Below are 12,526 nucleotides of genomic sequence, written 5' to 3' on the forward strand. Positions count from 1 at the left end.
GTTTTACTTTATCACATACACACTGGGACATATGGGACAACAGATCATTCATCTGAAGCATTTATCATGAAAAGCCATAAAGCTTAAAGAGTTCATTCATGCGCTGAATGATGCTACTATGACATTTCTACATTAAAACAGTCAAAATTGAGTCAGTTACAGCTCCACAACTGTATAAATTGAAATATGGGGCCCTACAGATGAAATATGCACAACTGATACTTTCAGTTCTACCTAACCAAAATTGCCAGTTAAATTCCAGGATATTCACACATTTTTTACAGGTGTTGGCATTTTTATTAAATTAAATATCAAGTTTCAGCATATCAGCTTCCCCACACAGCAGGCTTGATAGCAGAATACTTTCTTAGGTGTGAGTGATCTATCACTGCTGTCAGTAGTCAGCAGTGCTCAGCTCTCAGCAGTGTGCTAAGGAAGGCCGGGGCCTCTTGCAGTAATGGTGGAAACCAGAAACGCGTTATGGTGTGAGAAACGCTGGTGTTATAACCCCAAACCAGCAGAAAGGGGGGATAATAATGTCCTTGCATGTAATTCCATAGGATCAGGCCATTGATTAGTGATCCATTAGGAGTGTGTGCTCCGGGGCTCAGGGAGCACTCTGCTCTCCAGAAGTCCTTGAGAAGAGCCGCAGCCACAGGCAACAAGAGCAAATAGCAGATATGATACCAATACAGGCTTTAGCTATTGTGGTAACCTTAATCTGTCCCAAGGCGAGAACTATTTTTTTTTCTTCAAATGGTGAAATGGCATGTAGACCATGGAAAGATAGTTACTCCTCGCTTCCTTTCCTGTGTTTCTTTTTATCTCCGGGCTGACTGTGAGACCATGCTTCCCTGGAGGAGTTCAATTCTGTTCCGGAGCCAGGAATAGCAATGAGCTGGATCTGTTATTTCAAGCGAATGAACATACCTGGAAGCAGCAAGCTGCTGGTATCAATCAGGCGCCGTAAAAACACGGCTATTTTCCTGGATGTGGCCAGCCTGCGTGCATAGATTATTTTGCCGTTGTGTGTTCTTCAGCCAAACACTGATAGTGACAGCTGGCACACACCTTGTTTCAACCGGCAGCCCTCCCCTCCCACACGCTGCGCAACCCGTGTCATGGCTGCCTGCGGGGAGACCGTTCATGCGTGAGAATTGCACTGGAGGATTCCTGCGGACATAAGGCATTAGGATCTCCTGCAAAAGCAACCGATGCACAAGTGGTGAACTTTGATTAGAAATCTGGGGCCCAAATTCATTTTAAGTTTATGCAAGAAAGTACTGGGCCATAAAGTTTTAATAAGGGATGACTGTAGGTTTTTAGCTTTTAGTAGAGCACATTATCCCCTATTAATGTATCAGTTCACACTTTGCAATATTAAGCTCCAACTGAATAATTTAATTGGTTCAATGAAACCGAACTCCCTCTTTTAGCTTTTTTTTTTTGCTCATTTAAATGACATGTGTTGCTCAATCCCATAACCTTCAATAGAGGTTTTCCAGATGTAGAACACTTCACTTCACAGCACCCAGCTGCAGACACGCACACAAAAAAAAAAAGAGGATCACCTTGGTGGACGCGGATGAGATTGGAGTTATATTTATCATTTGGCCATAACACGCTACAAGTACAGTAAATACTATTCCATTACTGCCAGATGTGACCCATGTTCCCCTGAGCCCTAGTGGCCAAAAGAAACACGTAATTGCGATTTAGTCACTGCATCAAGATAAAGCTCCAAAATGAAACTTCCCTAAAACCACAAGCTGTTTGCATTTCTATTAATGAACAGATTAAACAAACTATAATGAGTTCATCTCTAAGTTTAAAGGTGTGTGTAGTCTGCATGTAGCCATTTCCGCTTGCTAATTACCTCTCCATTCTAGCTGCATAGCTGAAGGTGAATTAATGTTAATGGGCTCCTTGCAGAGCTTTTGAACGCCGAGAACAACCGTTCGGAAATACTGTAAATCCAACACTTGTTCTCCTTTTTTCCTCCATTCAGAATCATATTATAAAAGACACATTTGCAACAAGTCTGTAGTGATGTGTTTCGCCGAGTTCGCCTCTCAGTTTATATTTTAATACCTACTTTTCCGCTTGCGTGAATTATTATTGCTGAATGTATTATTTGCCATATGTGGTTCAATGGGCAGAAACCACTAGTATTTCCTTTGAGAGCACAGCTAATTGAGACCCCCTAACACACATCAGACCCTCTGGGCTTTTTGTTAAAATTCACATCAAATTTTGTAAAAGGCTCTCCTGTCCTTCACCCCTCTCATATTCCCCAACCTCAGAGAGTCAGCTATTTAGGTTTAACACAACAAAGAAATATGAATATTCAAAATGGCTACAGGGAGTGTGATGAAGCACTGAAACGCGCCGTAGATTACATTAGCGGAACAAGAATAGAACGACCCAAATTACCGCACTGAGACAAAAGTGAAAACAACAAAAAAAAGTTGGAATTGTGTAAAAAAAAAAAAATTGTAAATGAATGCAACTCATGAATATCCGTCCAGAAAGGAAACTTGTTTATTGAAAAAATAAATAAAAATAAAAATCATACTGTGTTTGGCGATGAATGTGCTCAAGTTGTTCCCTGGAACAATCTGAGCATGCATGACACAAACAGTCCGTGAGATCAGAAGCCCCCAGCAGTGCCCCATAAAAGATTCACAGAATTTGAAAGGAATCTACATGATATGAACAAAGAAAACAGTTTTGATAATTCAGGAGGATCCCAGGGATGCGAGACTTAAATCTTCATTAGGCCGGAGCAGGAGTACTGTGGTGCACAGTACAGGCAGAATAAATGAATACCGCCTCTGTTGTAATTTCCTGTAGGTTAAATAAATCAACAGGAATGGAAATTCTAATTTAGAACAATATAAAGTTGTGAGTGTTGTGGCAAAGATTAAGTTTGAGGTACTCAAAGGCTAGAGGACTCATAGGAAACATTTAAACAAAAATGGTCAAATTCATAGCAACAGACTTATCGAGCGCCAAACAAGCTCTTCCTACATTTCCCATAATGCAGTTGGATAATATTTTCTTCCTTCACAATCAAGCCATAACAACCTTGATGACACTTTAACTTTGGTTGATTAGTACTACTGTTCTATGTCTTCTATAAAGACACCAGGACCTGAATAAAATGTCAAAGGGATTTTACATTTTATTGTGGTTTAGTACCTTTCATGTTGATCTTTTTACACTGTTGCCTTGTAAATGTGACTTGCCAATATCAGCAAGCATCATACGAACACTACCTTTGATTTGAAAATGTACTGAAGTTCAAGAACAAACAGGCACCTGAAGTGACCTGGACAAACGCTATAGAATTCCATGTCACTTTCAACAACCTGTCTTCCCGGTGTTAACAAGACTGTGGCGTACAGAGAGGTCGGATTTCAGTCGACGCCGTCATGAATAATTTTTTATTTTTTTTTTAATCCTTTTCATCTGCTGCTCCCTAGGCAAGCTGTGGAGGAGGCGGACTGTGATCCAGGCACCGCAGGGTGACGGGAGGCCATGTCCATCGCAGATGGAACAGTGGAAGCCCTGCCTGGTGAAGCCCTGCTACAGCTGGAAATACGGCAAATGGTCCGAGTGCAAATCTGAGGTCAGCCAGCATTGATCTTCTAAAGCCTATGAATGTAGGCTTCTCTTAAAATTAAGAATAAAAGGAATTCCACATTAAAACCGAATAAAACCTTGTGTTTGTACATTTCAGCACAGATTGTCATGCCATTCATAAAACTAGCAATGAATAATGTAATATAATACATTATAATGTATAATAACAGTTCCTTAAATTCCTGTCATTGGATTATCATAACTAAACAACAGAACAGGAATAGAAACATTGATGTTTGATTGAAGTTATTAGTGTTTTTTTTTAATATTACTGCCAGTTGGTTTTTAATTTATTTTAGGCAACTAAACTCCTTGGTTAGTTTTGGTTTTGATGCCCAAGATCACAGTTTGGGTTAAAATATATCCTTTCACAGTGTAAATGTCAGCTCCACTGTCATTTCCTTGGAAGTCACATGAAAGTCAAAATGTCAATTTGTCCAATACTTTGTTGAAAACTACCTTCAAGAGAGAGAGTTCAGTCTCTCCTATGTGAGAAGTGGACATGAACCGCGGTTTCTGGTCAATTATTTCACCGGATGGTCACGAGCCACATATCCTCTGAATATTCTGACACTAAAACATCATTTTCAGACAGATGAATCATGAGTGTCTGTGTCTCGGCAGCACACTCGCGCCAATTAAGCCTATAGGCACCTAGTAAATCTCTCTGCAGTTTGCATGCGTGAATCACCAATGACTGAGACTTTTATTGTATTAAGAGGAGGGATTACAGTCTAAAAAGGAAAGCTACTGATGGCACAGACAAACATGATTCTCTATTTTGGAATAGCTGATATCCGACAGCTCGGTTTATTTCCCCCTCTACCCTTGTTTCCACATTGGAAGACATGGCAAGAGAGCAACCTTGTGTGCAGGGCGATTCACCTGCATGCATGTGTTGTACAGCTGTATCTTTCTCCTTTTTTACGTTATTATTTAACAGTTTTGTCTGTTTTCTCTTCTGTCAGGGGGCAATTTGCGGAGAAGGCCTGCGCTTCAGGAACGTGTCGTGCTTCGTGTCAGATGGCTCGGGTCGGCAGGACAGCAGTCTGGTGGATGATGAGCTGTGTGGAGATCTGGAGCCTTCAGTGGACGGAGACACAAACATTGTTCTGCAGGAATCCTGTACTGTACCCTGTCCTGGTAGGTTACTTTTGCAGCCCTCTGTCACCAATAATCAGGAGTTACTGAGTGAATGGTTTTATGGTAGGTTCAAGTGTTCTCAAACTATTGGAAATCCTCTACATAAGGGACTTTGAAAGCCCTGTCAGGTCATGTTTTGACGAATAAATAAATAAATTCCTTCATTGTAACCGATTCCCAGTTCATATTCTCCACTAACTTTTAAATAGCGAGGTCAAACCCTTTTAACATTAGACAAACTTTCCCCCCTTGATCAATCACTTGACAGTGGGGAGGAAATAAATCGATTTAAACTTGATGAACCTTCTGGCAGAAGAGACTCTGGGTGGGCGGCCGTTGGCTGGATGAGAGAATAGCAGACAGAAAGAGAGAGCAGATGAAAATTGATGAACAATAAACAGTAAACATTGATCGGGCCAGTGACTACAGATCGGAAACATGCAGCTCTGGAGCCAAACGTACCTTTGGAAAAGTATGACTGGGGGTTTCGGTTTGCTTTATTTATTCATTTTTTGGTACAATGATCAGTTTTGGGCAAAAAAAAAGACTGCACATGGGAGTGTAGTCATCTTTATAAATGTTTCGCTCCAACTATTCCACATTTGTTCAGACGCAGCTGTAATCTGGGTTTGTAGAAAACAACATTTTTGGGGGATTTGCCAAAAAACACTTAAGTCTCATAAGCCAGAGGACACCATCTCAAGCTGCAAGCCACTGATATGGCAGTTATTCTGCCAGATTCAATCATTTTTTAAGGCACGTCCAATTCAGGATTACAATTGGGATCACTATGTTCGGAGTTGATCATGTCTACTGGTTAGACATTTGGCAATAAACTGTCAGACAACACAAAAATATGACGTTGTTCACCAACTGTCCTTGTTCTCATAGTAACAACAAAGGCTTGACTGTTCAAGCACTTAGTGTTGAATGCGTTTGATTGCAGGAACTTCGGGGGCTCCTATAATCAAACACACTAAGAGATCCACAAGTGTGCCACACAATGCAGCACCGAGGCTAACAAGTGGGAGGAGGGATGCTTGTTGGAAGCTTTTACAGGGCGGCTGATAATGGACTGTGTTTATATGTGTACCTCAGTCTTTTAAGCCTTTCAGCACCTACCAAGTTGTCAGATAAAGTGCTGCGGCTACAGCAACTGCGGTGTTTACATAACTGTGCAATGACTACTCCAGCTTGGACTGTGTGTGGGTGTAATCAGCCCGTAATCAAGTTAATTGGCTTAGCAAGGACAGTGAGGTTAAAGAGGACTGGTCGCTGCTGGTGGCCATTCCAGACTTTGGAAGACAAAAGTTCAAGAACAAAACTAATTTAGAACATCTTTAATTACCCGGATCTTTACTTAGATGATGAATTAATGATTAGTTAAATATATTTCTGTCTGGTAACTCGGCCCTAGGATTTCATTATGGGCTTGTTTCAACCGATACAGAGAATCCACGCAATTGGATAGTCCTCCAACCAATCAGAACCATTTTGTTGTATGCAAATTCAACTCCATGGAGCTCAGATAATGTTTATGACTGTCGCAGTTACTCCTTTGTCCATCACCACATAAAGCCCACCCAAATGATTTAATTGGCCCTTGCTGGACGCACTCAGTTCCCAACAGAGTGGCCCCAGACTAACTTTCCACCGCAAAGTATATTTTGGGCAGGGGAAGTCACGCTTTCTTTCAGGTTATGTTCATGTCTATTTGTCTATGCAGCATTGTTTGGTTACTGATTTCTCTGTACTTTCTGTAGGAGAATGCTACTTGACAGACTGGACTGTATGGAGTCCCTGCCAGCTAAGCTGCGTGAATGGGGATGACCTGGGTTTTGGCTCGGTCCAAGTCCGATCCAGAGCAGTGGTGGCCCAGGATCCAGAGAACCTGCTGCAGTGTCCGGAACAAGAGCTGGAAGCACGGCCATGTACAGGTCAGTACGCAGAGGGCGAGAAGAACTTCAAGAAAATGTTTCCTCAACTTAGATGGCACTTCCTGTTCTTTAGAGATAACCAACATTTTCCAATGCATACATGTTGGTGTTATATAAAATTAAATAATCTGACTATGCCTTTTACTGCAGACGGGCAGTGTTTTGAATACAAGTGGAAAACTGGGTCTTGGAGAGGCTCATCTCGCCAAGTCTGGTGTGAGCGTTCAGATGGGCTCAATGTCACAGGTAAGATATTTACATCTGCACTAATTCCCCCTTCATGCCCATTCTAATGTTTAGTTCATGCTGGTTTCCTATTTTTCAGTCCAGTGTTTTGTCAACCCTTCCGTCCACCCTGACCTCAACCGTATACGGTCTTTGTGGCTCTATGACAATGTTACCTTCTTTGTTCCTGTCATATGCATTTCTGCCATTGTCATAATCAAAATATTTGTCACTAAGGCGTTAGTGGAGTTAGTTTAAGTATCAGGGTAACAGGTGAGTTTGTAGAACACAAAACAAGATCATACAATGGTGTTGAAAACCCACAAGATAACCAGAGGTGTGCCTTCAGTTTATATTTTGTTTGTCAAACTAGTTTCCAAGTTCAAGAGTCTGGTGAAACTACATCCTGGATGTTCTGAATACCTAAATAACCTGTGTGGACCAGTCTATAGCTTCAACCGAGACAGGATATATGCAAATTAGATCTAAATGAGATTCTTGAAGTGCTGCTACACAGCTGCACATGAGGTCTTGAACTGTGCATGCTAGGGTGCTAATCTGACTGAGGTTGCTTAAAACTGTCTACTCCAGTGTGTAGAAATCCTGGATAGCTTTCCAAGCATTACTTGACACCGAGTTCCTGGAGACAGCAGCAGATGAGCTGTAATCCATGACAGTACCACAGTCAAAGTTTAATCCTATTGTCTGTCACATGTCAGGGTTAAACCCAGCATTATAGTATTCTTCCCCAGTTCCACAAAGCCTCATTAATCTGCTGGTGTACCATCTGAAGAATCCCGAAGAATACACTCATTTTAATCACTGCATCAGCTTTTATTTACAACACCTACTTTGCTCAAGGAGCCGTGTCATGTTGTTGTAGTCGGCGAGCACACTCAGCTCAGTTTAGGTGAACAAGAAATGTCAGCACATCCGCTGCTCCAGATGGTCTGCCTATCTGTGGCTATTCTGATTGGCACCTTGCATCCTTTCTCCTTCTTGTAGATCTTTCCTCGGAAGTAGTGGCATCCCCCTCATGAATATTCATGCTGAGCTCTCTCCCCGAGCATGCCACCTAATAAATATTCAAGAGCTCCAGCAGATTACCATGTTTTAGCAGACATGTGTTTTCTCTGACTGTCTGTTGGTCGGATCACTGTCAGTTGTACTGTCTGCTAACATTATCCAGCTCATTCCATTTTATCCTCAGTGCAAACACACACTCGTTTTCCTACATAGTTAACAAGTCAGAGAAACTTACCTCTGTCAAAAATGGGAATTTCAGGGTCACTATTCAAGTCATGAGTGGGATGTTTTTACATTCCTTCCCCATTTATTTATCTATTTTTGGTTCATTTATTGATTTTTGTTACGTTTCCCTATTTAACGGAAACAATAACTCTGGCAATCAACAAGGAAAGAACCCAGGGAGTATGGAATGCAGTCAAAAAAAGGTTTTATTTACAATTAATTAAATGAAAAACTCACAATCTATGCAGTTTGGAAAAGTGTGGGGGGAGGGTGACTGTGGGGATTGCGCCAAACAAAAGGAGTAAAGTACAAAAAAACAGGGCCTAACTCAACCTGACACAAAAGAAAAAGGAAAACAAAAGGCCTGACTCTTCTCTAAGAAATATCCGAAAGTAATAAAAAATACAATGGTGGCAACATCCCTTAACCTAGTGTATTAACAAATGGCAGTCTACGTGAGCAAATGTATAGGGTACCCCAGCCTTACCTCAGCCTGTCCTCCCCACCACAAACAAACTGACAGTATCAGACAGAGAGCAACACAAGTGAGAGGCCTTTTTAAAAAAGGTGTCCACCGTCCTGATTGGCAGGTGGGTGGGCCAACCAACAGCTAATCCAGAGCCCACAGGTGGCAGCCAATCTTCCAATTTCTCACCTGTGGGACAAGGAAGAGAGAGAGACAGACACACACCTCTACACGTAACAATTTTCTTTGGAGTTCTTTCCATTAGTTTAGTACACTGGATACTGGGGGATCAACAAGCATGCCCTAGTCTGTAGTAGACTTTGAAAGCTAACGTACACAGTTACCCAGTTTGAGATCAATTTAGTATGTCTGATGTATCAACAACTAAGTCTGTCAATCGAAACAGAGAGAAGACTTTTCAACAATTTCACATAACTCACAGTGCTGAGTGCAATAGTTGTAAGCGGCAATCTCCATATTGATGATGCCGTATTGATAACATTCCTTTGCATAACGTTTGTGTTTATGCACTTATGAACACGGTGAAATGAATGAAATTAAGTAGTCAAAAACTGACTTTAATCAGTAGGAAGCCTGTATTCATCCTCCTGGCGTATCTTTTTATAAAGTTGCAGTGACTTTGAAAAGAAAAAAGTATCAACTTCACTGGGAACATACACCGATCATACAAAACATTATGACCACTGACAAGAAAATTAAATGACATTGACCATCTTGTGACAATGGATGTTACTTAGACATGTGCCACCCCCCAGACCAGACCAGGCACCCCTACCCCATAGCAATGACACCCCTTGATGGCAGCAGTCATCCCCAGCAGGATGCAGCCTGACACAGACACACACACACAAAAACGGTTTAGGAACAACTCAAAAAACATGAAAAACAGCACAAGGTGTTGACCTGGCCTCCAAATTCACTAGATCCCAAACTCATTAAGTATCTGTGGAATGATCCACAGAGGCCCCTCCCCTCAACCCATAGGACCCAAAGGCCCCCCACTAACAGCATTATGTTGCCAGACACCACAGGACACCCTCAGAAGGCCCATGTCCATTCTCTGATGAGTCACAACCATTTTGGAGGCACAAGGGAGACCCACACAATATTAGGAAGGTGGTCATAATGTTATGCCTGCCGGTGTACAGTGTAGTTCAAATGAAGTACGTGAAGAATAATCAAAACCGATAGAAAGCACTGTGTTTAACAAACACTCACAAATATGTCACAATGAGTGCTGCATATTGTGATCTAATCTCAAGCCAGATGTAATGTGCAATATACACTTGCAACAGCAATCGCTGCAGTTATTGTTCTATTGAAAGTTACAAGGCCTGACTGTTGTGGTGGTAGATAATTATTCACACGCTCTTGTATTGAGTGCACACTGTTGTTAACTGCTACATTTGTCCTGTAACGACACCACAGTTTATTTTGGTAAAAGGTGCTGTGTCAAGAACTTCCTAGGTGTCGGTTTTAATGCGGTAAATCACCGCAAGGAAGGAAAAGAAATAATCTGTCATGGGTATTAAATCTCTTCCGCATGAATGTATGCTTTCGGCGTTAATGCGGTGTGACTCCCGAAGCACAAACAAGTGCCTGAGTTAGTATGGGGATTTAAGTAGCTTTTGTAGTGCTTTTGATAGTTACGGAATTATTCCAGCAACACAAAGCATGGTAATGAGCCGGGTTTTCAGGAAGACAGGAGCCGACGGCGCTGCAGCTGCCTTCTGCTCAACAGCCAGGAAATGTATAAGTAAAGCAGGAAGGAATCTGGAGCACACACTGTAATACTGATTAGACTGTAATACGGTTATTGAAGGACTAAAAGCAAAAGGTCTAGCACTCTTTTGTCACATGATAAAACCTCCAGCAGTCAACCTCTGGACTTGAGTTTTACCCTTTGGCCTTTGCTCCCCAGGTGGATGCCTGTCAACAGCAAAGCCCATGGCGGACCGATCCTGTGACCCACCGTGCACAAAGCCACGGTCTCTATGTACAGAGGTGAGTTTCTGATGGAAGGAGCGAAGAGAAAAGTACTACATATCCGCGATATGATTTAATATTCAGCATCGGTAGCGCTGCTGCTTTGCCGTCATGGATGCTATTTTCATTGAAACAGTTAGATCAGGTACTGAGTACATAACCTAGACCGTTTGTCACAGGGTCCACCTTCTTACGATATGGAAGCTGGTCATTTTACTTCTAAATAAGTGAGAGAAAATTCTGCTGCTGCATATTGTATGGATTGCATTTGTATATCACATTGTAATTGTTATTCAAATGGTGTAAACCAATCGCCCGGCAACAACAGCAGTAGCAGCAATAACTCCTTGGTCTGCAAGAAACCATGCTCACTCGTTCACCCAACAAACTCCCAAGAGGTTGGCAGTAGTACATATTTCTACTGATATGCTTGGAAGCTGGAAATGGTTTTGCCCAGCTCGCTCTTCTATGATTCATGCAGGTCGGATTTAATTTAAATGGTTTCAAAGGTACATTATTTGCTCTATTTGCATCTTTCAACATGGTGTTGCATCATTCTGTGTCCTTCGGCGTCTTTTAGCAACTCGTGTCTCCTAATTTTGTTGGTACGCTGATCTCTCGGTGTATCTGTGGAGATCTGACGTTTCTTGCTCCTCCGTGTCTTTTGGTGTATTGTGTCGCTGCCGAATCTATTTTGGCATCGCTCAGTGTCTCTGCATTTTCTGGAATCTCCTGTCTCGCTTTCTGTGCCTTTGGCCTTTCTCGCTATCCCACGTTTTTCACAGTGGAAACACAACACAACAACATCCATCCAATCCGCACCATGTTGCGAATTAGTCAGTTGTTGGAAGCCCAAAGCTGTCTGTAGAGATCGCTGTGCGAAGTGCACCAGAGGCCCACATCCCCCGTTGAGATGAAGTCGGTCTGGATGGTTTAAAGGAACAGAAAAGGGGGGTAGAGAGGAGAAAGAAATTAGAGGGAAAAAAATAAAAAAATGAAATAAAACAAAAACCCTGCCAACTGTTGTTAAGCTTTTCCCACTATCCTTTGTAAACACACATGGAAGCATTCCAAGTTAAACAACAGCTGGTTTCTCACTAACACACCACTGCAAAAGAAAGACACTAAGACAGTCCGCTTTTAAGTCTATAAAGCTCAGGATATATTGGAATGAAAACCAATCTAATGGGACTGTGGATTCCTACAGTTAAAAGGTAGTACATGAACAGAGAGAATAGTTCCATAATCTGGTGTGGATAATAATAATGAGGATTAAGGAAAGTGTTTTAATGTGTTTTTTTTTTTATGCCATTTTGATAAAATTCCTTTGCCCTACGAGAATGCTTACCTTTTGTGTCTATGAACACACTGACATTAATAAAATTAAGCAGTCAAAAACAGACTTTAAGCAGGAGGATGCCAATAAGATCTCATTGGCTGTATGATGGAAAAAAGCAGCCCCATGTTTTGACAAAACCTACATCTTTGTCTTTAGAGCTTCAGTCAGAGTACCTTGCACGGCCAAATGGTGTCAAGTGTAGCAGGGTGGGAAAATGCAAAATGGAAGACACTAAATGGAGGCAGGGGCAGGTAACAAAACGACTTCAACAAAAATTCAAAAACCAGAACTTAAGGCGCTGCAGGGATGGCAGGTTAATCAATACACAGAAACAGAAAAGAAACTGGTAAAGACCAAAAAGCAAGGGGAGAAAACAGGAACGCAAAGAAGCAAGAGGAACCGAACAGAAAGATAAATGGAGTAACATCACAGACTACTTGACAGAGAGCAAAGGGTAAGGCAGGCCTACTGCTGCACGGTCTATACTATATATACCCTTGGGCAGAGGCTTTC

The 12,526-nt window shown here is 41.8% G+C and overlaps 1 protein-coding gene across 1 annotated transcript in view; it reads left to right on the top strand.

Annotated features, from left to right (window-relative positions):
• The window catches only part of thsd7aa (thrombospondin, type I, domain containing 7Aa), a gene marked incomplete at both ends in the record, with an annotated part of 135,508 nt that overhangs the window by 113,722 nt on the left and 9,260 nt on the right, over window positions 1-12,526 (top strand). Inside the window, 5 exons of the mRNA XM_084562929.1 lie at window positions 3,486-3,631; window positions 4,614-4,788; window positions 6,552-6,725; window positions 6,876-6,971; window positions 10,610-10,692. Of these exons, the coding sequence (XP_084419055.1) occupies window positions 3,486-3,631; window positions 4,614-4,788; window positions 6,552-6,725; window positions 6,876-6,971; window positions 10,610-10,692 (674 nt within the window). The remainder of the gene's footprint in view (window positions 1-3,485; window positions 3,632-4,613; window positions 4,789-6,551; window positions 6,726-6,875; window positions 6,972-10,609; window positions 10,693-12,526) is intronic.

The sequence above is a fragment of the Chelon labrosus genome, assembly GCF_963514085.1.
Source record: "Chelon labrosus genome assembly, chromosome: 16".
In the NCBI taxonomy this organism is placed as follows: domain Eukaryota; kingdom Metazoa; phylum Chordata; class Actinopteri; order Mugiliformes; family Mugilidae; genus Chelon; species Chelon labrosus.